This window comes from Eschrichtius robustus, chromosome 16 (assembly GCF_028021215.1).
Source record: "Eschrichtius robustus isolate mEscRob2 chromosome 16, mEscRob2.pri, whole genome shotgun sequence".
Taxonomy (NCBI): Eukaryota; Metazoa; Chordata; class Mammalia; order Artiodactyla; family Eschrichtiidae; genus Eschrichtius; species Eschrichtius robustus.
This window is the reverse complement of record NC_090839.1, coordinates 16,364,313-16,391,705: the sequence shown is the minus strand read 5'-3', so window position 1 is coordinate 16,391,705 and position 27,393 is coordinate 16,364,313. Positions and strand designations below refer to the sequence as shown.

The window sequence follows — 27,393 nt, the reverse complement described above, 5'->3', positions numbered from 1 at the left end:
AGGTGGCTGAGGTGTGAAGAGGGGAGGATGCGCCTCTCCAAAACCCTTGTCGACATGGACATGGCCGACTACAGTGCTGCGCTGGACCCAGCCTACACCACCCTGGAGTTTGAGAATGTGCAGGTGTTGACGATGGGCAATGGTAGGTGAGGGCAGGTGTGCCCAGGTGTGCCAGTTGGGGGCAGATATGCCCAGGTACGGGAGCGAGTCTTCAGCACTCAATTTGGGACTGGGAGGAGAATGGTTGATCAGCACGTTGGTCCCATAGGTGAGAGCACAGGTGTTGCCGGGTGAAGCAGATGTGCCCAGGTACAGTGACCAGAGGTATTCTGGGTTGCGGGGTGCTGCAAGGGCAAATCTTCAGCAAAAGTAGGTCCCAGGTATTCCTGCCAGGCCCCTGTGGTCCCTGTTACCAAAGCTGTCCCCGCTCAGCGTGTCACTGGGAGCGGGGACTTGATGGGGAGCTTCCTCTTGGCGTCCAGCTCCAGTAACTGGTCCAGCATGGCCCCTTCTTCAACCCCTTGGGCCTAGGTCCAGAGAGATGGAAAGGTATGTCCTGTCCCTGGGGACGGTGGATGGAGGCACAGCTGTGTTTCGGGGCATCTTTGGGACTTTCCTGGGGTGAACGCCCCACTTAGAGAAAATGGAGTTCTCAGGGAGGTTTTGCTAAATGAGACGCGGATCAGCAGTGAGTGTGCCGTGTGCGCGCGCGCTGGTGTGCGATCGTGACCTCCTCTTGGCGTGCGTGAGTTTCCGTGTACGCGTGTGGGCAGGTGGCAGAGTGTTGCAAACGTGTGTTTCCGGGAATCCACTTGCATGTTTGTGTTCGCCTGTCTGTGTGTGCGTGTTCTGTGTCTTATTTCTAGTTGCATTTGTTCACTGAGTGGGTCTGTGTTTGTTGGTGTCTCTAGGGATGCCTGTGTTTGTCTTGCTTATGTCCGTGAGCGGTGACGAGTGTGTGTACGTGTGTCTGTGGATGTTTGCACACGTGGTCTGTGGATGTGGATTGGTTTGTGTGCCCCGAGCTCCCTGGGTGTATGTCCCGTTTGGGCATCCTGTCTCGTGCCCCTGTTTATACCTGCTTGTGTATGCGTGCACTTCCCTGCCCTCGGGGGTCCAGAGCACATGTGATTGTGTACACGTGATGTGCAGGGTTGCCATTCGACAAATGCGATTCACATCAGCAACAGGTCCATTTGTCTCAGAGCAGATTGTGTTGCCTGTGTGTCTCTCCCCAGGTTTATACATACGCTCCCATAGAGCACATTTGAAGGTTGTGGTGGGGGGGGGTCTCCTGCACAAAGAGATGGGGGAAGGGAGGAGGCCTGGAAGCCAGGATGCTGGGACCTGACTGGTCGAAGGCCAGCCTCAGAGGAGAGGGGGCAGCTGGCCGAGGTTGGCCTTCCACCTGCCTTCCTTGCATGGCTCCACGGCTTCAGCTGAGGTCTGTAGAACTTGGGTCAGCTCAGCTCAGCCAGAGAGAGGTGTCTGCCCTGCCCGTGGTCAGTGGGCACTGCCCGTGGTCAGTCTTACCAGCTGCTCGCCTCCCCCTGCCATTCACTCACTGTGTGACCTTGGGCACGTCACCTCCCCTCTCCTGGCCTCTGTATATTCTACAAAATGGGCTTAGTCACCTGAGGCCTGCTGGCCGGCCGGCTTTTGGGAGTGTCCGGGGATCACGTGAGGGAACTGAGGGGAAAACACACAGGAAATGGTAAACAAGAAGCTGCTGCGCTAGGCAGGGTCTGTGTGACCCCAGAGGGATAGTGTGTGCTGCCACACCTGGTCACCGCCCAGCCCTGGGCTGCCCCCATCACCCCTTCAAAGCGCACATCTCCAGCTCCCGAGAACTGTGTGTTCCTGAGACAGAGGCCAGGCTCCTTACTGGCTGTCCTGAAGACAGAACAGCCTCCAGCTCTGGAGCCAGAAAGATCGGGGCTCGAATTCTGGCATAAATCCTTCCACCTGTGTGAACTTGCCAAACCATTTTCCTCTCTGAGCCTCAGTTTTCTCATCTGTAAAATGGGAGTAAATCATAGCACCTGCTTCCCAGGGCTAACCAGAAGATCCAATAAGATAAGGCACCTGAGTGCTTAGCGCTGGTAACTGGTCCTGGCCCTGCATGAGTCGTCTCAGGAACTCTGAGCATGTCTAAGAAGAGTCCCTTGGAGTTTGAAGTGGGCTGAGAGTTGGGGTTATCTTTTGCATACATCCTGGGCTGGAGGCTTGAAGCCTCCAAAGATAGCTCCCTACCTGCCTCCCACTCTTGATTCAGAAGTGGCAGAAGTCCTTGTTTATCAGAGGCCCAAGCAGACACCCCAATAAGGACAGCACTGGCCAGAGGCCAGCACTAGCCCTCACACCTGGACCATAAATCTGGTTCCTCTACTTAACAGCAATGTGATGACTCTGGGCAAGTCCTGTCCTCTCCGAGACTTGATGTTCTCACCTGGAGAATGGGAGCCATCAACTGACCCCGGGAGTGGGGTGATATACTTGGCATCACCCAGCCTATCCTGCCCAGGATATGGGAGCCCCTTCCCCCAGCCTCCGCCTGAGTTGTGGGGTCAGCTCTCCTGGGGGTTGGAGGAGGCAAGGCTGAGGGAGAAAGGGCACCAATGCAGCTTAACAATTATCCCCATCTCCAGGAATAATTCACCAAGTGGAGGGGGCCGCGCTCCTGGGCACCCTCGGGAGTCTAGGTGATGTTCAGCTAGGCCACAGCAGCAATGAGATGTCCCTTGTGCTTGGAGGCTGGAAGTCATCTGCTCCCAGAGTTTTCTTCTGCAGAAAAGTTTTCATTTCACAAACACTGATACAGTGCTTGTTATGTGCCAAGCACTTCACATATATTGATTCACTGAATCTTCATAACAGACCTAGGGATTATCATGTTCCCCATTTTACACGTGAGGAAATGAAGGCACAGAGAAGTAAATTAATGCAGCCAAGGTCACACGGCTAAGAGGTGGACAAGCTAGGATTTAAACTTGGCAGAAGGGCCATAGAGGTTGTGCTCTTAACTACAGCACTATATCCCTCTCCAGTTCTTAGCTAGATGTTCCCTAGGAATTCAAGATTGGATTCAGGGTTTCTATGAAAACACGTGTGTGTATGACTTTGTGTGATGTGTGTATGTAGGCATTTTTCTGGGGAGATGGTCAATAGTGTTTGTCATCTTCTCTAAGAGGTCTATCCTTGGTGGAAGATTTGCTTACAAAAAAGAGGGTTCAGCTGCTGAAATTTAAAAAAAATTGAAAACAACTGGACCAGTCAAACTGCCCCTCTTTGCAGTTAGGGAAACTGAGGCCCAGGGGAAATTGAAGCAAGGAAAAGGAGCTTGTCCCAAGGCCACAAGCAAGTTGGTAGCAGTACTAGTACCCAGGACCCCAGCCACCTGCCTCTTATTCCCCTCTTCACGTTTACATAGATGCAGTAGCTTTTGCTATGAGGTACTCAGATCCTTGCCATGATCCTCACAGGAGGGCAAACGAGCCACTGTCCTTGATGTATGTCTTCCTGTTCCCTGGGAGAGTTTCAGGGCCCCTGGGTACCAAGCTGAGAGCCACCCAGACCTGTTCACTCAGTGAGGAATGAGGAACAGGACCTGGTTCTGGGCAGATGCTGGGGGAATATTTGCCCCTCCCACGGTCCCCTCCGCCCAGCCAATCAGGGTCTACAAGGGTTGGATACATCCTAGGAGACAGCCAGGTTTTCATTCCTTCCCAGAGAAAGCTGGGGCTAGCGGTCTCCACGATGGGGAGGAGCAGACCTTTGCAAACAACTCTGTGAAGTCAGTGTCACAACCATCCCTAAGTTATAGATGCAAAATGGGGGTTCCAAAATGCCGAGGAACTTGCCCAAGTTCTTGGAGGGAGTATAACAGCACCTGGGTGTAGCTGAGGCTGAAGCTCTGGGGAGATCCCCACAATGCTCATATCAGTTTCTGAATCTAAACCACCAGGAGAGCAGGGCCTCCGGGAGGTGACTTTCTGCCCCTCCTGTGTCCTCACTCTTTTCTTTTGTGGTGCAGACACATCCCCATCAGAAGGTGCCAACCTCAATGCCCCCAACAGCCTGGGTGTCAGCGCCCTATGTGCCATCTGTGGGGACCGGGCCACAGGCAAACACTATGGTGCCTCAAGCTGTGACGGCTGCAAGGGCTTCTTCCGGAGGAGTGTAAGAAAGAACCACATGTACTCCTGCAGGTGAGGAACCTTGATTTCTCCAGCTGGGAAATGGGTGCACTTGGGCTAATGTCCCCCCGGGTCTGTCCTCTCTCTGAATAGGTCCCAGAGGCATCTGCCCTTCAAGCCCTTCAAGCCTCCTCTGATTTCTTAGTCCTTGCAGATCCAGATGGGAACATCTATTCTAGAAACTTCATTTATAGATCATAAAGCCATTGACTGACATTTATTGAGTACTTACTATGTGCCAGGCACCATACTGAGTCTTTGCCTGTATTACCTGTTCCCAGAAACTCATTGTTATTTTTCCCATTTAGCAAATGGGGACCCATGAGGTTTAGGATCAAGCCTTCTCTGAAGCCTCAGAGGATGAGGACCATCCCCCAACTTGGTGCTTTTTCTGGGGCAAATAGGGGATTGGCCCCAGCCTTTCCACCTCTCTCAAGGCCTTGGAGATCCCTCCTTCAAAGCGTCTCACATTCTGGGTAACAACAATAATAAAATAATGGTAGCTGTCAGTTACGAGCCCTTACTATGAACAGATTGTGTGCTGAGCCCCATTAAGGTAATTATCTCATTTTCACCTGTCAACACCCCTCTGTGGTCGTTACTATTATTATTCTCATTTTATAGATGAGGAAGCTGTGGCTTGGAGAGGACTAGGAATTTTCCCAAGGTCACCCAGCTTGAATCAATGTCAGATCCCAGATTGACACTCAGGGTCCCACCCATAACCACTGTGGGTACTGCCTCTATTCCATATCCCGCCCCCCCCCAGAATGTGGCTTATGTGGACCAAGTATTGACACTGATCCACAATCAGGAGCCCACTCTGGGCTCTGGGATTTTATAGGATATGCTGGAAATAGCAGTGCCTTGTACTTGCAGCTGAGTGATCTGAGGCCATGGGTCACCTCTCTGAGCCTCAGTTTCCCCATGTTTAGCGGGACAGGGTTGGGCTCTCAGAGAGTCCATAGGGCCTTTCCAGCTCCTGGCTGGTTAGCAGCAGAACCCCTGGGATGAAAGGTTTGAACAAAGAGGCTGGAGGTCAACCAGATGGCCAGGATCCTGGTTCAGACCTGGGAGGGGGAAGGCTGTCTCTTCTCTACCCAACCGTCCAAAGCCCTCCCCAGATTCAGCCGGCAGTGCGTGGTGGACAAAGACAAGAGGAACCAGTGCCGCTACTGCAGGCTCAAGAAGTGCTTCCGGGCCGGCATGAAGAAGGAAGGTGAGCCTCGGCCCTCCCGCTGCCGCCCCACTGTCCCACCTGCACCCACAAGCTCCCGGCAGCCATTTACAACTGCGGCCACAACTTTATGACTTGGTGACAGGCCCCAGGGTGACTGGCTAATGGCTGAGAGGAGGGAGGGCCTGAAAATCTGACCATAGGGAGGGGCTGGGCTTGGTCTTGAGAAAGATTCCAAGAGATAAGCTCCCACTTTCAGCTACTCAGGTTCCCAGCGCCACCACCCCTGCCTGCCTTTACCAACACAAGGCAGCCGAGTCGGGTGTTTTTTTCTTAATATACTATTGCAAACATTAGGAAAAGTGTAGAGAATGGCACTACGAACATCCATGGACCCACCACCCAGACTCAGCAAATGGGAATGGGGGCGAGGGTGGGAGAGTTCTATACCTGAGCTCCCTCCCCAAGCAGTTTCTTAATCTTCCTTCTTGGGCATCAGGTGACCCAGTGTCCTCCCATTCTAGGAAAAGGGAACAAGGCCCCAGACTCATCCTGGGTGGAGGAGGATGGGAACGCTGGGGCACAATGTTTATTCGGGTCTCCCTGGCCTCCTGCCACCAGCAGATACCAATGCCCTGGCTGGGCGTTTCCACAGTTGATAGTTCCTTCCGTTCTCATGACAGCCCTGTGTGGCACTATTATCCTTCCCGCTTTTCATGGACGAGGGAACTGAGGCCCAGGATGGTTCCGCAACTTGCCCAAGGCCCCGCAGCTGGTCAGACAAGCTCTGAGGTTTGAACCCAGAGCTTTGGACCCGAGTTCATTGCTGTTTGGACAATCCCTCAATGCTGCCTACTGTGCCCTCCGGACCCCAGGAATGTTTAAAAGTTTTTCAGCCTAAGCTCAGGAGGCAAACATCTTTTAACCGCTTCTCTGGGTAACTTGAGTTCATTTTCAAATCTCTTTGTCTCCTTCTCTGCTCAACTCCCTTTTCCCAGCCCTGGGACTGGCTCCCAGACCTTCACTTCCAGCCCGCAGCTGTGGCACAGCAGCCAAAACCCTTGGTCTAGTTCTGTACAAACACACACACACACCCCACACCCTCCCCCGCAGCAGGATCCTGGGACCCAGCCTTCCCCGGGCAGACTGAGAAGGAAGGGAACTTGGCTTTGCTTGTCTCCCCTCCCCGACTCTACCTCTGAGCCCCTGTTTTCTCTTCTCCCTCCCTGGGAAATATCTTCTGGGTCTCATCCCTACAGAGCCATTAAAGTTCACTAGCTCTGCTGGGAAACCTGGGCCTGTGATCCTCATGAAGAAGTGGGTGGTCTCCAAGGCCCCTTCCGGCTCGCAGCAACACAATTCTCTCATCCAGACCTCAGTTATCCTCAAAGTCGGGGAGGGCCTTTTTCAAAAGGCAGATGCCCCCCTGCTCTCCCCTTACCCAGTTATCAATGGGATTGAGCCACTCTCACCTTGAACTTGAGAACGACTTTGTGGAATGAGAAATGTTATGAATGGGGGACTGCCCTGGTGGTCTAGTGGTTAAGACTCCGTGCTTCCAATGCAGGGACGCGGGTTCGATCCCTGGTCGGGGAACTAAGATCCCACATGCTGCTCAGCGTGGCCAAAAAAAAAAAAAAAGAAAGAAATGTTATAAATGAGAATACGAGGCATGTATGAACAGCTGGAGGCAAGAAAAAGATTGAGAGCTATAGTCTAAGAGCCAAACAGTCTAGGGCTCTAAGAGCCAGTGATTCTATCACCCCGACAGCCTAAGATTTTAGGTTTGAGAGAATGAATCTCTCGTGTTAAAATTCCAGGCCTTGTGACAGGCAGGTGGGAGAAAGGTTGGCAGCTCACCTGAGCGGATGGCTACCTTCCTAGGCTGCAGGTAGCCTGGTCCTGCATCTGGATGGTCTTTATAGACGTCTCTTGTTAAACATTCAGAGTCACTTTCATGTGTCACTTCGAGGAAGTTTCTGCCCCATCTGGGCTCCAGTGTTCACATCTATAAAATGACAGGGGTGGATAATGAACCCTTCCAGCTCTGTGAGTCTAGCTTTACGCCCACTGATCTACCTGTACAAGTACATACTGCCCACCAGGACATGTGTGTTTGTTCCCTGATCCTCCCACTGAGCTGCCACAGAGGCAGCAGGCCCAGATCCCGGCTCCTGGAAGGGGAGGGAGCGCCCCCGGCCATTCTGCCGTAGCTTAGCCTTGAGAGTAGCCAATGGCTTCTTGTCTTGGAGAAAGTGGCGTTACTCCAGGAGGATAGGAGAATCGACCGATGGCAAGTGAGTGTGGGCTAGTAAAGGTTGGTGCTTATTTACATGCTTGGGTTAACCAGGAGATCATGACACATGCAGTTGCTTGGTTGCTTTGAGAACAGGCCAGGATAGCAATGTGTTCCATTGCCACTGTGGTCAAGTTCTGGGAAGTCAGGACATTACTAGCTCTACCTAAGTCTTATAGTTCCAACACCCCTCCTCGGCCTGGTGGGAGATTCTCAAAGCCAAGAGAGATTCTCAGTGGAAGCCTCAGTGATCAGGAGAGTTGGGACCAGTTTTTATTTCCCTTCCTCGCTGGCCTTAGGAAGATCCAGGGATTAAAACTCAAAAGTTATCCCTGAGGACAGGAAGGTATGGGCTGCAAACGTAGCATTTATAGACCAGTCAGGTGTATACGAGGTCATCAGATCTACCCCCTCCCCATTTTACAGATGCGGAAGTTGAGGCCAGAGAGGTGATGTGATTGGCTCGGGGGTAGGGGAAGGCAGGACTAGAGCTCAGGCTCCCCAGAGCTGAGCAGACACCAAGGTCCCTGGATGAAAACTAGTAGTGATGGCCTTGGGAGGCACCTTCTCGGTCTAGATTCCTGAAACTTCCTCTCGACCACAGGGAAGGGCTCTAAATCTCAAAGTCTTATAAGTTTGGCCAGAGGCTATTCCACGGTGGTCAGAAGTGGGTTCCCTGAAAGAACAAAGACTCTGGGAAGAAATCTGGGGAATCAGTGGGCTCAACAGCCGGTCTCAAATTTCTTCCTCTAAACCTACACCTGCCTGGGCCCCTGCTGGCAGATCCAGGACAAATGTCTGACTCCTGGCGTCGGAAATCCAGCCCAGGACGCAGAGCCAGGGGTGCAGGAGGTGCAAGTTGGCAGTAGGCCAGGGGCCGTCTGATAGGCCCTTCCTGGGAACCCCGGCCCAGCACCCCCCTACGCCCCGACTCAGGGGTTCTCTCGGAAGACAGGCTCGTTCTCCTCTCCGCCTCTGCCCAGGCCGGTTAATATTCAATAGAAGTTACCTTAGGTCCCCGACCCTGCTAATACTGAGCAAACATTTGGAAAACATCATTCCGTGACTGAGCTCGCGCCGGGCACTGATAACACGGGCCTAACCTTGAGGAGCCCAATCCCCAGCTGCTGACAGCAGCCCTTTTCTTAGGCCGCCACTTGGCGCCCTGGTGGGTGCAGGCTGGTAGCCATGGGAGGGGTGTTGCGGGCGGGGCGGGACTCCGGCAGGGGAGCGGTGCTGGGAGCTGGCCTCCGTCCAGGATGGTGGGTCTGGGGAGAGGAGATTTCTTACCTTGGGACCTCTATCATATCCCACTAAATTCGCGGGCTCCCTGTACACTATCTGACTTTCATTCTCTGATTTCAACAATGTGTGAAATCAGGAGAGAGTTGAATAGCGGGAATGTCAACGTTCCATTGAGAAACGGGGCATAGGATGTGCCCAAGAATCAGAGCTTGTCTCATCCTGCGCCTTCTTTCAGCCGCTCAACAGATATTTATTGAGCACCTACTGTGCACCAGGCTCTGTTCTACTTGTTGGGGCTACAGCAGCGGACAGTAGGGATGATTTTCTGGCCTTCTGGAGCTTTTCTTCTCTTAGAGAGACAGAGAGTGAAGAAAGAAACAGAGAGTAAGTACCAAGAAGAAAAATAAGGCCGGAGAAAGGGCAGAGCCTGCGGGAGGGATACCACATCAGACAGGATGGTCAGAGCAGGTGTCTCTGAGACTGTGATATCTGCACAAAGACATGAGTAAATGAAGAAGAAGCAGCTTAGCTGCAGGGGGAAGAGAATTCCAGGCAGTGGGAACAGCAGCGGCGAAGGCTTTGAGGGAGAGTGGCCGAGTGAGTCCCAGAACAGCAGGGAGGCAGGTTTGACAGGCAGACAGAATAAAAGCGAGATGGGAGAGACAGGACCGTCGTGAGCAATTGTCTTTTTACTCCAGGTATGATGGGGAGGTCCTGCTTTCTAGCAGTGGAGGGATATGACCTGAGTTGGGTTTTAGGGGATCCCTTTGTCTTTCGAGAGGTGCACAGACTGCAGGGGCAAGGCCAGAAGCAAAGTGACCAGTGAGGAGGGTCTGAACTACCCCAGGGCCCAGCCCAGAGTGGGAGCCGCAGATGGATCTTGTAAAGATTTCTGATGGAATCTGGAGTGTGAGCCGACGGGGTAGTGAGAAAAAAGGCATATAGTGAGACCCCCAGGCTGGGAGGAAGAATGAACCTGCCTGTTGCTGAGATGGGAAAGACTCCGAGGAGCAGGTTTGGAGGGAAAAGCTTATAGATGGGGAGACTGAGGCCCAGAGAGAGGATGTGACCCCCACCAGCGCATGGAGAGTGAGGGATGAATCCCGACAGGAGCCCAGGTCTCCTGCCGCCTCGTCCTCCCTCCTTCCAGCTTCAAAAACATTCCACTGTGAGGCCTCCCGGACTCCAAGGGCCAGGCCAGGGCAGCAGGAGGACCACCTTACATCTTAGGCCAGGATGGGGATGCCCGGGGGGTGTGAGGCCCTGGTGGACGGAGGCCCTGGATCTCTGAGTTCCTGGCAGGGAGCCCCACAGTCGGTCAGGAGGGAGCCAGAGCTTTGCCGAGCTGCTCCTGAGAAGGTTTGTCTAGAGCACATGCACTTCCTGCTGATGGCTGAGACCACCAGGGCAGGTGGGGCCTCCAGATCCCCTTGTCCAGGCCTTTTGCTTCCACACTCAGGAATCCCTGACCATCTCCGTCACCGAGAGCAATTCATTTTGCTTGTTTTATACACTTTCATCTGGAAAGAAAGGGACCCTTTTCCAAAACAGAGCTTGAAAGTCTGTCATCTAGACAGATCCCCTCTTCAAAGTTCAAGACCCACCTTCAGCCCTCTGCCAAGTCATCACGACCTTGCACGCCTCCAGTGATGGCTGGGTCACTCCTACAGCCACCCCGCTGTGTGCGGGGCAGTTGTGGCACTTGGCAAGTTCTCCCACAAGCTGGGCCAGGACCCATCTCCCCCCATTCCCACATGCTGATCTGGGCTCTGCCCCCTGGACACTCCCCAGCCCCCCCCAACTCCCACCTCCAACCCTGTTTCCTTTGTTCCAGGCCAGCTTTGCAGTCCTTCCCTCTGGGTTCAACCACCTCCCCTTGCTCCTCAGCCACCCCTCATGTCATGGGAGCCCCCCACCCCCACCTCTCTCTGCCTCCTCACAGCCGTCCAGAATGAACGGGACCGGATCAGCACTCGCAGGTCGAGCTACGAGGACAGCAGCCTGCCCTCCATCAACGCGCTCCTGCAGGCCGAGGTCCTGTCCCAGCAGGTACCGGGGGACCCACCACCCACCTGGGGATCCCTCACCCCAAAGAGGAATCTCAGCTCCACCCCTGACCTCCCCAGCCAGGCCCTGGAGCAACAGATGGGAGGGCCCTCAGCTATCGCAGAAGGGAAACTGAGTCCAGGGTCACTCAGCTGGTTTAGTAGCAAAGACCCACAGCCGGCACTCAGGGGCCCTGTGGGGCCTGCATTCTGCAAGCCAAGCAGTTTTCTCTCTCGCTGAGGGCCTGAGATCAGCTTAGCCCCGAGAGAAAAGAGGAGTGGACAAGTGGACAGAGTAGCACATGGGGCTCAGCCAACCCCTTGCTGTGTGACCTTGGGCAAGTCACAGCACTTCTCTGGGCAGTGGTTTCTTCACTTATCCGATGAGGATGAGGATTTTTGCTCTGCTTCTCCTCTAGGGCTGAGGGGTTCCTTGGGGTTCAAAGGAGCTGGTGGAGGAGGGGGCAGGGGGCAGGCAGCAGATAAAGGCCCAGAGAGAGCTTCTTCCCCCGTAACTGCCTCCTCATCATCCTCCCTTTCCGGTTTTCCCTGAGCTTCCTTCAGAGCTGAGAAGGCACCCACAGTCCAGCTCCCCTTTTCCAGACAGCAGAACTCTCCGGGGCGGGGGCTCTGTGCAGGGGACAGAGAATATAAGGAGAGCCCGGCCATCCCCAGCATTTTCCTTCATCTCCCCCAGATCACCTCCCCTGTCTCTGGAATCAATGGTGACATTCGGGCGAAGAAGATCGCCAGCATTGCGGATGTGTGTGAGTCCATGAAAGAGCAGCTGCTGGTGCTTGTCGAGTGGGCCAAGTACATCCCAGCTTTCTGCGAGCTCCCCTTGGACGACCAGGTGAGGGTGAACACGGTCTGCAGGCAGTGCGGGCCCCGCTGGCCCACCTGGGATATAGCCTTGGACTGGTTTGATTTTATTTAACAAACATACATAGTGCTCATGTGTGCCTGGAGCTGTTTAAATCACTTTATAAATATTAGCTCATTTAATCCTTCCAACAACCCTAGGGGATCAGTGCTATTATGACCATCTTATAGGTGAGGAAACTGGGGCACAGAGAGGTTAAGTAACTTACTCAAGATCACACAGCTAGTATCCAACACAGGTGGTATTAGAACAGGCAGACAAGCTTCAAAGTCCAGGCTAGTAGCCACTGCACCACTGCCCCAGGCAGCTCTCCTGGGGAGGATGTTGGTAGGGGCTCAGGGGCAGGGATCAGGAGGTTTGGGCTTGAGCCCTTGCTCTAAGATAGGTTCTCTGTGTGATCCTGGACAAATTACTTTCTCTCTCTGAACCTCCATTTTCTTATCAGTAAAGTGGGACTTGTAATATCCACTTCAGAAAGCTGTTGGGAGGATTGAGGACATTGCCATTTTTAAAAAATTTGTATTGGAGTGTGGTTGATTTACAATGTTGTGTTAGTTTGGTGTACAGCAAAGTGAATCAGTTATACATATACATATATGCACTTTTTTTTTTTAGATTCTTTTCCCATATAGACCATTACAGAGTATTGAGTAGAGTTCCCTGTGCTATACAGTAGGTCCTTATTAGTTATCTATTTTATATATAGTAGTGTGTATATGTCCATCCCAATCTCCCACTTACCATTTGAAAAGCGTAAATCATGTAATGGGGCACCTACACAGTCCCAGGCCACAGCGGGCCTCCCTAAGTGTCAGTTTCTTCCTTGTATCCCACCAAGATGGTTTAACTCAGCATTTTATTTCCCAAAGTACCTTCTTTGGAATACCAAAAAATGTCCCAGGGGAAAAGGGGGGCTGAAGGGGCGGGGGCTGAGGGCAATTGAGTTTCTGAGATACTGTAAATGGTAGCGCCTGCCCAGGGCACCCCCGAGGCCTCTGCAGACACTTTCCCTGTTTGGGAAAGAGGAGCTGGACTGGGTCACCTTCTCAGCTCCAAGGGAAGCTGAGGGACACCAATGGATAGTGTTCCAGGTACCAGCTCCTGGTGCATTTGCTTCTCTGTTTTGCACATTTGCACAAAAGATTGGCAACACATGTCAGTCTATTAAAGTTTCTGAGAAGTCCTCAGGCAAGGCAGCTATGGAACTTTAGGAAGCCTAGGGCTTCTCGAAGTCTTCTGATGCCCAGGCTCTCCTGGAGTACGTTAGTATCACCTGGTGGGACACGCTGTGAAAACCGTGGTTTCGCTGGTCCTCACCCTCATACGGGGGCTAGATCAGACGCCCTCTCACATGGATTCCTCTCTGCTTTGGAAAGGATGACAAGGCAGGGATCCTGGCCGAGCTGCCCCTGCCTTTTCCCTTGCTCCTCATGTTCTGGCCCTGGTCCCCTCTGCTGGAGAGTCTGTATTAATGTTTAATCCCTCCTGTTCCTTCCCAGGGGCTCAACAGGGCAACAAGATCCCCCCCAAGCTAAGCAATTGTTAACCTCAATTTCCCACCCAAACCTTCCTGGCTGGGGCTCAGAGCATTCTCAGAGAGCAGTGATGGGTGGCCAGTAACACAGAATAATCATTAACATCACCACCCCCCTGCCTGCCCGCCCCCAGAACAGCCACCATGTTAGGGGGCTCGACCCAGGGCCAGGAGGGTTCCCAGCTCCCCATTCATGGTGTATAAGGAGCTCATCTTGCCCAAGATGGGTGGGGCACACCTGGGAGAATTGGGGGCACTGTCTGTCGACATTGACCCAGGAACCACCTTCCAAGTTTGTTTGCTTCTTGGTTTGTCTTGGACATCAACCCATTGAAACCTAGAAGGCTGGGTAGCATTGGATAAGGGGACTAAGGCTTGGAGAGAAAGATCCATTTGCCCAAGGTCACAGAACAAGGCAGCCCCAGGGTGTGAATCCAGGTCTTCTGCCTCTTGATTGCAGAGGCACTGGGGTAAGTGACGAAAGTCCTGCATGGTGCCTGGCATATAGGAAGTGCTCGATAATCAGCATCCTTTGGCTTCCTTTTGCCCTGGTCATGGAGAGGGAGCTCTCGCCTCCAAGGCTGTTTGCCATTTCTCCTCTTTTCCTGTCGCCCTCACCAGACTTAACCATGGGGGAACAGATGAGGTAAGGGCAGGGCTGCAGGAGGGGCTCGATCTGGAGAGGATGTTAAATAGTTGGCTCGTCCATTCACCTATTCCTTCCTGCTTCATTCAAACAAATACTTATCGAATGCTTACTATGTGCCAGGTATCCTCCATGCCTTAGAACAACTTCGCCTCCTTAGAGAGGCCTTTTATGATCTCCTCATCGAATGCAGTTGCTCTTGCCCCATTGCTCTTTATCACATGACCCTCACGTTCCTTTCTTCTTCTCTCCCTCCCTCCATCAATCTATTTTTTCTTTCTCTCTCTCCCTTCCCTCCTCCCTTCCTTCCTTCCTTCCTTCCTTCCTTCCTTCCTTCCTTCCTTCCTTTCCTCCCTCCCTCCCTTCCTTCCTTCTTTCTTTCTCCTCCTCCCTCCCTCCTTTTCTTTCCTTTCACCATTGTGTCCCCAGACAAGTGTCTGGCACTTAGCAGGGACTCAACATTTGATGACGACAAGAATCAGCAATCCAATGAATTAATGAATAAAAGCATTTTTGCTTCCTAGTTTAGCCTGCTAAAAAACTTCCAAACTCCCTAACCCAACCTTGCAGATAAGATCCTTGAGGCTACCAGCCTGCTACTGTTTGACCAGCCCCATCCTTTGGTCCTCATGCAAGCACTGAAGCAGGTGGTTCTGAAAGGGCAAGCAATGTCCTCCTGTGCGCTGGCAGGGCTCCCACCTCACACTTCAGTCTTCCAAGGCCTCCCTGTCCTCTCTGTAGGGAAGGGGTCGGTCAAGCGGATCCCCTGCCAAGGACCAGTGCTCACACCTTTGCCTCGGGAAGCAACATCCATGTCCAGATTCTTATAACGCTTTCTCAGAATCTAGAATCTTCCAGCGTCAAGTGGGTGGATGCCCTGGACATCTTCTGGAGCAATGATTTCCCAAACACAACGGTGCATCAGAATCAACCAAGGAGCTTGTTAATTTCAGATTCTTGGGCCCACCCCAGACATACAGAATCAGCGTTTCTGGCAGTGGGGCCTAAGAATCTGCGTTTTTACAAAACAGTCTTCATAATCTTTCATAGCTGATCCATGGGTAGGAATTCAGGACCCCAGAAAAAGCTCTAAAAGTTTTAGAACTTTTTGGGTTTGTAGACCCTCTTGAGAGTCTGATGAAAGCCTTTTAAGTCTCTGCTAAAAAAAACCCACATACCCAGAGTGTTGTTACAGTTTTACCAGCCATGCAGATGAGGCCCAGAGGGGAGCAGCAGCTAGCTACCTTGGACACAGCAATTCAAGGACAGACTAAGCATTTGGTCTCCCGGCTCTGAACACATGTTCTTTACCCTTCCAGGCAGTTTTATCCGTTATGGGAGGAAGGCAGTAGTTTTCTTTTCTTTTTCTTTCTTTTCTTTTTTTCTTTTTTTTTTTGTTTTTTGTTTTTTTGACCGCACTGCACGGCATGTGGGATCTTAGTTCCCTGACCAGGGATTGAACCCATACACCCTGCAGTGGAAGTGCGGAGTCTTAACCACTGGACTGCCAGGGAAGTCCCAAGGCAGCAGTTTTCTGATACCCATTTTATAATTCAGGCAGGTAAAGGCAAGGAGAGCATTAAGCTGACTTGCCCAGGGTCATTGACTTGGCCGGGAGCAGCCTTCCCAGGGGTGCGGACACCTTCCCAGGGGTGTGGACACTGGACGCCATCCCTTCTCTCTTTCAGGTGGCCCTGCTCAGAGCCCATGCTGGCGAACACCTGCTGCTCGGAGCCACCAAGCGCTCCATGGTGTTCAAGGACGTTCTGCTTCTCGGTGAGGATACTGCCTGCCCAGCCAGGGCTCTGCAGAGGGTGTGCCCAGCACGGAGCACACCCGGGCACGGGAGATTTCCACGGTAGTGTGCAGGAGTGAGGGAGAAAGATCAGGAATGGTCCTGTCCTCAGTATTCTCAACTGGATACCCCACTCAGATGCAAAGAAATGTGGACTCGAAGAATTAAATTCCCCAGCATGCAAGTTAGAGCACAGACAGGGTTAGCCCTGGAATAACCTGTGCATTCTGATGTACTTTCTGGAGTAGGAGCAAAAGACATCCAGGAATGGCACAAACCCCCAGCCTATGTCACCTATGCCTTCATAGCATGTTTGTTTATTATTTTAAATGCTTATATAGGGCGCACCATGAGCTCTAGTCTGAGTATTTTACAAATACTAACTCCTTTAATATGACGACCATATGAGGTAAGCTCTGTAATTTATTCCCGTTTTATAGATGGAAAAACTGAGACACAGAAAATGATTTACCCAAATATATCTGGCTAGTCAGTGGTAGAAGCAGGACTCAACCCAGGCAGTCTAGTTCCAGAATCTGAGCCCTTATCCTTGGTGCTTTTATGCCTCCCAAGTGGCCCTTTAATGTCATCAGTGTTGTGGGTCTGTTGTCATGTTGAACAATGGAGCTTGGGTGATGTGAAAGGGGTCCTAGGAAGTCAGGCTCCAGGCCCAGTCCAGTGACTGCAAGCAACTCATTCCTTTAATCTGGGCCTCAGCTTCCTCATCTGTAAAATGGGCGTGACAATCCCCACGGGCCCCTCCTCCCATGGGCACCGGCTGCATTATAACTGCCAATGGCAGGGCTTGTCCAAAGCTAGGGGAGAGGGGTACACCCAGGTGGCTTCCCCATCCCCTCTCCTTCCCAACCCATCCAGGCAATGACTACATCGTCCCTCGGCACTGCCCAGAGCTGGCAGAGATGAGCCGTGTGTCCGTGCGCATCCTGGATGAGCTGGTGCTGCCCTTTCAGGAGCTGCAGATCGATGACAATGAGTACGCCTGCCTCAAAGCCATCATCTTCTTTGACCCAGGTACAGCCCACACCTCCCACCCTCCCCTGATGCTCCAGACCCTCTGTCAAACTTCTCCTACTGGGTTATGTACCCTGAGTTTACCACCTCATCTCTTTAGTACATCAACCAGGAGAGGCCACTTCTATTAGCTCCATTTAACAGATGAGGAAAATCAAGGCTCAAAGGGCTGAAATGACTTGATAGGGTGCACTAACTCCAGAGGCTTGGTTTTTTTCTGTCCCTCAAAAAAATTTTTATCAAAATAATATTCACACACACTTAAAATGGAAGTAGTCTTCCCCACCACACTTTTCCTGTCTGAAGCCTACTCCCCATGGGGGAACCATTTCCAATTCTTTTTACTGTTTCTTCTGGCAGTTACCTCTCCAGCTGTAAATAAAATGCTAACCCTTCTATTTCTTGGTTTATCCATTTTAGAACATATTTTTCCTCTTGTGATAGTTGAGGATTGCACTTTTCTCTATCACCGCTCCCATCTTTTCTCCCCCATCCTCCTAATCTATTTTTCTTGCTATTTCAGTGTCTCTGCTGTTCACCTTTATAATGTCCTGCACTTATGCTTTTATTTCTTGTCCCATTACCTGTAGGCAGTATCTCCTAACCCTTCATCAGCAGGATAAAGATAATGCACCCCACTCTCCCCATTCCATCTACTGACTTTCCACCTGCACTTTTATACAACGTTGTTGTAGTTGTGTCTTTGTGCAAAGTGTGATTTCATTTCACAATGTCAAGATGGATGCCTGGGCTGCAAAAGCCTGCTGGCTTCCTTCCCTCCTTCCATGTTAGAGAGGACGTACTGTGTGCCAGACGCTGTTCTTAGCGCCAGGCCCTCCTTGCATGGAGATCGCCTCTAGTAAAAATAGTGATAAAGAGGAAATGAGCACTGTTTATGGAGTGCTCACTAAGGCTCCGTTCTAAGCACTTCCTGTGGATGATCTCACTTTCTTACTTGTGAGGTAGGAATTGTTATTATCACTATTTTGCAGATAAGAACACTGAGGCACAGGGAGATCGATTAACTTGCCCAAGGTCACACAACCAGGAAATGGCAGAGCTTGGATTTGAACTTGACTATCCAGCTCTCAAGCCCATGTTCCTACCTACCACACGCTATTCCCCATTTCTTGAGGGGGTAAGATTTCTAGTTCTAGTTTCTTCAAGAGCCTGGCCCAGGCCGCATCCCCTGTGGTGCTTGGCACGGAGCTAGATGGATAGTAACTGCTCAGTAAAATGTGCAGGATTACTGATGCTGAGTCAGGGTCAGCAACCTGGCTTGGACCAGCAGGTGACCTAGGACAGGGCCGGGCACGTGGGTGGTGCTCAATAAATATTTATTGACTGAATGAAAGAATGCGCAAACGTGGCCCAGAAGAGAAAGCCCTGGACTGGAAATGTGGGTGACGTTCTCTTTCTGCTGCTTACTTTATCCATAAAAGAGGAAATAAATGTATTACCTCCATGACGGTTGAGGTTAACTATTGGATGACCCCTTGAATCACCTTCTTAGTTAAGGATCTAGAATGTATCCATTGATTTTTTTTTTTCATTCGTTCATTCATCCTTCCGTCCATGTACCCATCCTCTCATCTAATTATCTATTCAACAAATATTGACAACACATGGTGCTAAGTGGTGGGTTTAAAAAGACAGAAGAGACGTATGCCTGCCTGTACAGAGCTCACAGTCTAGTGGAAGAGACAGTTACATCCTATGTGCTCAGTAGTGATGGAAGAGCCACAGAAATTTGGGGACACCATGGACACTGAGAGTGCAGACTTTGGAGGGTGGAATGGAGACAGCGTCCTGAAGGAAGTGTAAACTAAGCTGAGACCCCAAGATGACACAGGCAAGGGAGCAGGGAAGAGGGGAGACTATTCTAAGGCAGCGGAAGCAGTGTGTGCTGAGGTCTGGATGGTGGGACTTTACCTGGGAGTCAGGAGCCCTAATTCACATCATGGATCTGCTAACAAGCGGCTGTGTGGCTTGGGCCAAGTCCTTTCCTTGTTCCGTGCCTCGGTTTCCCCATCTTTCAGATGAGACGGTTGCAAGGTACCCTCTTGGGTGTGTTCCTGAAGTCCTGCCCCCCATCTTCCATTCCTTTCTCCCAGTCCTGCATCTTAGGAAATGTGACAGAAACCTTTTTCTGCCTGAGTCCAGGAAGCTACAGCTTGCATTAGTGCACTCTGGTTCTTGAGGACCGTGAATCCTTGCCCCAGTGCTGCTGGGGACTCCCTATGTGACCTTGGCCCACAAGGTCTCCCATATCAGGGCCCCAGGAGTAAGGGGACATCTGGGTCCCACCTCCCCAGATGCTCCAGGTGGCCCCCACTGCCTCCCTTGCACAAGCTCTCCCGTTGCAGATGCCAAGGGGCTGAGCGACCCGGGCAAGATCAAGAGGCTGCGTTCCCAGGTGCAGGTGAGCCTGGAGGACTACATCAACGACCGCCAGTACGACTCCCGCGGCCGCTTCGGCGAGCTGCTGCTGCTGCTGCCCACCCTACAGAGCATCACCTGGCAGATGATCGAGCAGATCCAGTTCATCAAGCTCTTTGGCATGGCCAAGATCGACAACCTGCTGCAGGAGATGCTGCTGGGAGGTCGGTGTCCGGCCCAGGAAGGGATGAGAGGTGGGCGGGGCGCCTCTCCAAGAGACAAGCCTCAGGCAGACCTGAGTTCACCTCTCAGCTCCATCACTTCCTCACTCGGTAGCTTTCGGCAAATCCCTTTACCTACCTGAGCCTCAGTTTCCTCATCAGGAAAATGGGGATAATGGTCTGTTAATTCAGGTGCTGAGAAGCTAGCATGTTCCAGTCACTGTTCTAAGTGCTGGAGTTTCAGCAGAGAACAAGATTCTGTCCTCCTGGAGGTTGTGTATGAGTGTGTGTGTATGAGTGTGCATGTGCCTGCCACTGTGTATAAGGGCTCGTGGAAACATATGATTATCAAGTATATAATAAAGAGGGCAACTACAGATTTTGAAATAACCAGGTAATATGATAGAGTATAACTGAAAAGAGGCCTCTTTAGATAGGTTGGCCAAGGGAGACTTCACTGAAGTGGTGACTTTTATGCCACGGACCTGATGGAAGGAAAGAGAACATTTAAAAGCCAAGAGAGAAACATTCCAAGAGATGTAGTGCAAAAGGCCCTGAAGCAGGAGAGGCTTGTGTCTTCAAGAAAGATAAGGTTGTGAGACGGGAGGAGTTACATGAGATGAAGGTGGAGATTGAGCAGAAACCAAATCATAAACATCATCTTAGAGGCTATGGTCAGAAATTTGCATTGTATTCTCATCACTACTCTTAAAAGAAGACTGAAAAATCAGACTAATGTTTTAAACAAACTATCCTGATTGTTGGGTAGAAAGTGGATTTCAGGGGAGCAAAGTGGAGACAGGAGACCCCTGAGAAATGTCACTGTCTCCAATCAGGGGAAGGACAAGGAGGCTTGGACTAAGGCATGACTGGAAATTGATCAGCATAGATGAACTTGAACATCTATTTGGAGGAAGAACCCACAGGATTTGCTGATTGATCAGATGGGGGCGGTGAGGGGAAGACGAAGAGTCAAGGATGGAACCTACATGTTTGCTTTGAGGAACAGGAATGGTGGTGGAGTAATTTACTGAGATGGGGAAGACTGAGAAAAAACAGCTGGAGGCTGGGGATAGTGGTGGTGGTGAGGGATCCATTTTAGACTTTAGTTAAGCTTGAGATGACTGTTAGGTACGCGGGGTGAGTTATCCAGGAGGCAGATGGATGTTTGACTCTGTTGCTCAAACAAGCCCAAAGGTGAGGATGAGAGGCAGCTTTGTGGTGTCCCAGAAACTAGGTGCCAAAGAAGGAGATAGAGGAAGCCTAGCCAGGGGGATAGGAGAAAAGCCAGGCAGAGTCCCAGAATCCAAGAGAAGAGCGTGTTTTAGTGGGGACAGAGTATGTAATGGTGTTAAATTCCACAGGAGGGAGAAGGAGGCTCTTGGCGATTGTGTTGAGAGCAGTGTCAGAAGACCGTGGGAAAGGAAACCAGATTTGAGGCAGGGGAGCAGGTATTACAGAGTGAGTGAGTTGGAAAGTGGAGAAGTGGAGATAGCAAGAGTATACTGCCCTTTGAAAATGTTTTGCTAAGAAGGGGACCTGGGAGATAGCTGAGGATGATTGCAAGGGAGTGATCCTAATGATGGGCCACGGAATCTTGGCTGAACTAAGAGGAATAAGGATGGGTGACAATAGTGAAAAGTGGGGCTCAGTGAAATGACAGCCTCAATAGGGCTGAAGAATTTTTGCAGTGATGGTACTAGAGGAAGTGAGCTGGAAAGGTAAGAGGCAGGGTCTAAGTGAAGATGATTGAACTTAAGATTTTGGAGGCGACACAGTTACTGGTGATGGCCAAGGACAAGGTTTCTCAACCTCAGCGGATACTTGGGACTGGACAATTCTTTGCTGAGGGGGCTCTTCTGTACCTTGTTTAACCACATGCTTGGCCTCTACCCAAGATATGCCAGTATCACTCCTTCAGTGGTGACAAATATTCAGATATTGTCAAAGGTCTCCTGTGGGACCAAAATCACCCCCAGCTGAGAACCACTGTCATATGGTAACTCATTTCATTCTCACTTTGACCCTGTGAATATGGGGTCATAATGAATCAGGTGTCACTGAGATCAGGATCAGGAAGGAGCTTGTGTCTGTTGCCAGATAAACATGAGTAAGATAATTCATCTCCTCGGGTCCTATAATCTCATCTGTAGAATGGGTTAATAATGATACCCACTATACAGGATTGTTGTGGGGATTAAATTATGTCAAACATGAAAAGTGCTGTAAAACAGTACCTGGTACATAATAGGTGCTCAATAATTGATAGCTATCATTGAAACAGGTATACTTTAGAGGCCCCTTGCAAGCCCTAAAATTCCATCATTGTCATATTAGTGAACATAGCCTATTACCAAACCTTATATATATGGTACTGTCATTCTCTGACACATTCTTTGAAGCAGTTACTGTGTTCCAGACACTTTGCTAGGACCTCAAAGAGAGAAGAAAAATACACCTGTAATTGTAATGCTCACAGACAGAAGTGATTTTTCCCAAAAGATGGGTTATTCCCATCTTTTATCCCGTTAGATAAATGACGATGGGAATTCCAAGGAAGGAGAGGTTTACTTACTACTGGACTGGGGAGAATCAGGAGAGGCTTCCCAAAGGAGGAAATATGTGAGCTGGAATTTGGACTTAGGGATATTGGGGGGGGGCAGGGGAAGGGGAGGTAGAAGGTGTCTTTAGTGGAAGTGACACAGGAGCAAAAGCACAGAGCTAGGACAGTACAGGGGACACATTGATGCTATAAGTAGGTCATTTGCACTTCAGATGTAGGGGATGAGGCTTAAAGGTGAGTTGGGACCAAATGGTTGAAGGACTTGCACACCAAGGAGCTTTGAGAGCCATTGATTGAATCCATTATATTAACATGTAATCAATACACTGCTTGCTGCAATATTTAAATGATCTCACAGCTTCTTTGGATGCTCCTTGTTTCTTTCAAATCACTTTATTCTCTTGGTTTTTGGGTCCTCTCAATACCTTCATGAAGCCTGTGGATAGGAATGGAAGCCCCAGTTTACTAACCTGGAAATAGGAACCCAATAGGCACCGTCAGTATTGGATGGGCGGGTTGATCGGCCACACTTGAGGAAGATGGTGCCTCAAGGCCCACGGACTTTATCCCAGACTCTTCATCCTCACTGAGTACCCCTTCTACCTGCAGGGTCCTCCAGTGATGCACCTCATGCCCATCACCCCCTGCACCCTCACCTGATGCAGGAACACATGGGCACCAACGTCATTGTTGCCAACACGATGCCTGCTCACCTCAGCAACGGACAGATGTGTGAGTGGCCCCGACCCAGGGGGCAGGCAGGTGGGCAATTGGGCTTTACCCAGGAAGGGGTGAGGTTGGGGCCCAAGAGGGAATCTGGAGAAGGTCGGGTCTAGAAGATGGGAAATGGGATAAAACAGTTCTCTGTGCTCCGGGGTAGGGAATGAGGGGTGAGACAGTCCATTGTGAAGGCTGTTTATTCAGTGAGGTGATTGACAGTCTCCAGTGAATGAAGCGGCCCTTGGGATAAGGCAATCCACTGGATGAGGCTGCCCATTGGGTAAGGATGTCCATTGGGTGAGAGTTCCATTAGGTGATGTTGTCCACTAAGTAAAATTGTTCATTGAATTAAGACTGCCCAATTGGGTAAGGCTATCCATTAGACAGTTGGGTGAGACTATTCATTGGATGAGAACCTCCACTGGGCTAGATTGTCCTCAGAGGTGACATCTCACAAGAGTGAGTTTGTCATTGGGCAAAGTTCTTCAAAGAGTAAGATTATCATTGGGATGAGGTGGTCCGCTAAAATGAGGCTGCATTTCATTGAGATTGTCCTTTGGGAAAGCTGGCCATTGAATAAGGTTGGCCAAGTGGGTCATAGTCAAAATTATTTTCTGAACTGGTAATGGGGCTGGGGCCATTAGTTTCTGTTACTCAGCTGCCTAAAGATCAAAGAAATGGTATTTTTCGAGCCAGTTAGCCAGACCCTTGGGTCTCATCTACTGCTGTTCCTTTTCCCCAAGAAAGGATGTTCCTGTCACATGTCCCATTGTCCGTAGGGAGAGTCAACTTGGGCCCTGGTTTGAGAGCAGCAGCCGAAGTCTCCATATCAAATGGTGGAAGAGATAGGGGCTATGGGGACTTGGGCAAAAGGTTCTGACCACAGAACCTGACCCAGCCACAGCCTTCCAGACCTCATGGAACTTAGACTTGGTGATCTGGGACTCAGAAAGTTTGGGCCGTAGGAGACCTTAGAGAGAATCTAGTCTAATTCTCTCATTTTGTAGTAGAGTAAACTAAGTCTCAGAGAGGGGGACGAACTTTCCCAGGACTCTTCGTTTACTCCCCAAAGGGCTGGCATTCTGAGCAGCCCCTGTCTGTCTCTCTATCCCTCCAGCCACCCCTGAGACTCCACAGCCCTCGCCGCCAGGTGGCTCGGGGTCTGAGCCCTACAAGCTCCTGCCAGGAGCCATCGCCACAATCGTCAAGCCCCCCTCTGCAATCCCGCAGCCGACCATCACCAAGCAGGAAGTCATCTAGCAAGTCACTAGGGGGAGGGGGCTCTGCCGGCCCCCCGGCCCCCTCAGAGAGCCCCTGATGGTCACTTGGTCACAGTGAAGAAAGCTGTGACAACAGGGCCAGTCCCAGAGCAGTAATGGAAAGGGCGAGGGCCCTAGAACTTGGGCTATGGGCCACATCCCACTGCCACCCTTCACTACCCGCTCTGGTGATGGGGCTGTGACTTGGGGAGACCCCAGTTGAAACATCCTCCGCTGCCTTGGACAACTTTTCTCCTGCCGAAGCCACTGCCTTCCCTTCATCCTTCACCCCACCTTCTTCACCCCCGAAGGATTGCTGCCTGGAGACGACACGAGACCTTGCTTAAACATGGCTCCCTCCCCACTCAGATTGGTACTTCGTCCCTAGTACTGCCACATTGTCAGACACAGAGCCCTTCTAGGCTGGGTCAGACGGTGGCACCTTACCCATCCCTGTTCTGCTGTCCTAACCGCCACTGTCACCTTCCTCAGCCATCCTAATATCTCCAAAGCCACCTCTCCAGAGGCTGAGGAAGACTTGCAAACAACTCCCCCAGTCATCCCGGGAACATTTTAAAAGCACCGACTGGAGCTAGGTGCAGTGTAGGAGATTGTCGAGAAGGGAGACGCCATTTCTCCTCTAACCCCTGGCTCTTTCCTCCTTCAGGGACTTGAGTGGAGCCCTTGAGTCAGAGGGCGGCCAAAAATGAGAGAACAGTCCAGGGTGGACACTGCAGCCGGGACCTGGGGGGAGGGCTGGAGTGGTCAGAGAAGGCAGCAAGGGGTAGACTATGCGCCAGGCCTTTAAGGAAGGGCTGGATTCCAGCTGGTGGAGCAGATGAGACTGGACGTTCCAAAGAAGAGCAAACAGCCTGGGCAAGGCGGGGAGGTAAGAAGGAGGGTGTGGAGGGAGATGATGAAAGACGGGCCTGTCTGGAGCAGAGGGGGCACGCTGGACAGCCTGGGGACCGTGAATGCCAGACAGAGACTTGACGACTTGGGTCTACGGGCTGTGAGTAGCCGGGGAGGGATGTGCAGTGAGCTGAGCTTTCGGGAGCTGAAGACCGCAGTCCTACAGAGGTGGGAAGTTTGGGAGGGAGCGGAGACATCAGATGGGGCCTGATGATGTCATCCAGGTGAGAGAGATGAAGCTGGGGATGGAGAAGACAGATGGGTGAACCTCAGGTCAGAGTGGCAGCAAGGAGGAATTATTCCACAGGGTCTGTCTCAAGTGCTTCCTCCCGGCACTGTCTTCAGGCACTTGACCTGCACCATCTCCTCTCATCCTCCCTACTACCCAGAGATCGTTAGTGAAGATGAAATTGAGATCTAAGAGGTTAAGTCATTTTTCTGGAACTCAGACAGCTAGTATGTGACCAAGTCAAGACTTGATCCCAGGTCTGCCCGGATCAGGAGCTCTTAACCTCGGTGGCTGAAAATCTTCTCTGAAAAGGCCCTTCTGTCCTCACTGGGATTGAGTAGAGGGACTTCCTGCCCTCTTCAGCAGCCTCAGAAGCCAAAGCCTCATTCTTTCCAGGAGCGCTGCCCACCCCTAGGACTAAGATTGGCCTGAGGCTGCACTAAAGTCCACTTCGGGTCCAGAATCCTGTTTGCTGATAAACAAGGAGAATTCACGGCTCCTGGATCCCTTTTCTCTTCGCTCCCCAAGTCTGGGGAAGGGGTATTCAGCGGTGCATTGGGAGATCAACCAATGTGACCTGGCATTCTAGAGGTGGGATGGCTTGTGTGGGAGCAAGGGAGAGGTAAGAAGGAGTGGACTTGAGACCTACTCTGTGGAGAATCACTCAGGGTACCTTCTGGAACCATTAAACCCCAGGATGGCACAGCCAGCACCTCATCCATGCAGAATTTTGGAGGCTTTGGGAAAATTCTGGAAAGTGCCACTGGCCAGTAGGAATTACTGAGATGTGTCCTGGGATTGGAGCTGTGCTTAGGGAGGAGAGTGAACAGTCAGACTGACTACCTACCCTCCGCCCAGGGGTGGCCCTTCTGAGTGGATGCAGGCAGCACCTCAGTGCCCCCAGATTTCACCATTAGTGATTGTTCCTTTTTGTGAAAGAGGCATGAAGGGTATTGGGGCAGGATGTCCGAGAGCAATTGCCGCATCTCCAGTGCTATCAGGGTTGGCTTTCCCGCTCCCCAAGCCAAGTCCCCAGTCCCAGGAGAGGTTGTCTCCTGCTCCGGATGCTCAATGCTTCCTCAGCCACCCCTTATTCCTGGGGCGCTTCCCCAGAAACCCCAGCCAGGGCGCTCAGACTCGTCTGGGGCAAGGTAGGGAAGCTGGAATCATTTCTGGTAATTGTCATTCCCCCTCTTTGCCCCTCCACCCCCACCCCACCCCGCCCCAATGTTGCCCAGGCCTCTATCTGTCATGGGAGCAAAGCTGAGATAAGAATTTCCCATGGGTGGGGTGGGGTAGCAGTGGCTTTTAACAGTAACAATCTTCTGGGCCAGGGGGCTAGTTCTCGGCCCCAAATCAACCTCCCTGGAGGAGAAATCCATTCTACTTTAATAATGTTATTGCAAAGCAGGAAACACAAAACAGAGAATTCAGTTTTCTGACTCTAAACTGAGGACACGACACCACATTGGAAAATCTTTTTTCTTTTTTCTTCACTACCTGAGTCGTGGTCCTAAAACATAAGATCTAATGGACTAAAAGAGGGTTGGGAGGGCAAGCACAGACCCTGTAATTCCTCCACTGAGACAACCCCTTCTCTAGGCAGCTCTCAGCAGCTTTGAGAACCCACATGGCTCTCCTGAGGGTGGACGAAGGGGAGCAGACCGTCGGAAATGGACGCCCCTCGATTTCTTGTGATGACCAAGCCAATTACTTTTGCCAAGTCGCTCTGTGATTTGCCTTGATTGTGATGAATTTTGAAATTTACATCGAGCATTTCTGGAAGTGGGCTGTGTCCCGCCAGACTGATCACCATCTTCCAGTGGGTGTGGATGCCATTGGGTCCTGTGCTGTCCCCTGAGCCCCTGTCACTGCCACCCAATGGGGCAAAGAAGCAAAAAAGATTTCTTACTCTTGTGTGTTTTAACAAAAGTTTATAAAAAAAATAAATGGCGCATATGTTTTCTAAATCCTTGGATGAGTGTCTTTTCTTCCTTTCAGTTGTTAGGAATAAGAATGAGAATAGTCGGGTAGTTCTTTTTTTTTTAATTAATTAATTAATTTATTTATTTATTTATTGGCTGCGTTGGGTCTTTGTTGCTGCGCGTGGGCTTTCTCTAGCTGCGGCGAGCGAGGGCTACTCTTCCTTGCGGTGTGCGGGCTTCTCATTGCGGTGGCTTCTCTTGTTGCGGAGCACAGGCTCTAGGCGTGCGGGCTTCAGCAGTTGTGGCTCGCTGGCTCTAGAGCACGGGCTCAGTAGT

The 27,393-nt window shown here is 51.3% G+C and overlaps 1 protein-coding gene across 2 annotated transcripts; it reads left to right on the top strand.

The window, feature by feature from the left end:
- HNF4A (hepatocyte nuclear factor 4 alpha) lies at positions 1 to 27,083 on the top strand. Of its 2 annotated transcripts, none has more exons than XM_068525153.1 (10): positions 1 to 142; positions 4,034 to 4,208; positions 5,321 to 5,415; positions 10,857 to 10,963; positions 11,657 to 11,812; positions 15,711 to 15,798; positions 16,694 to 16,849; positions 19,216 to 19,452; positions 22,622 to 22,744; positions 23,850 to 27,083. In XM_068525153.1, the coding sequence occupies exons 1-10, from the start codon at positions 28 to 30 to the stop codon at positions 23,990 to 23,992; spliced, it is 1,395 nt and encodes a 464-aa protein (XP_068381254.1). In that variant the 5' UTR covers positions 1 to 27; the 3' UTR covers positions 23,993 to 27,083. The 2 variants fall into 2 exon arrangements, with proteins under 2 accessions (XP_068381254.1, XP_068381253.1); XM_068525152.1 differs by having other exon boundaries at positions 22,622 to 22,774.
- The last annotated feature ends 310 nt before the right edge of the window (positions 27,084 to 27,393 follow it).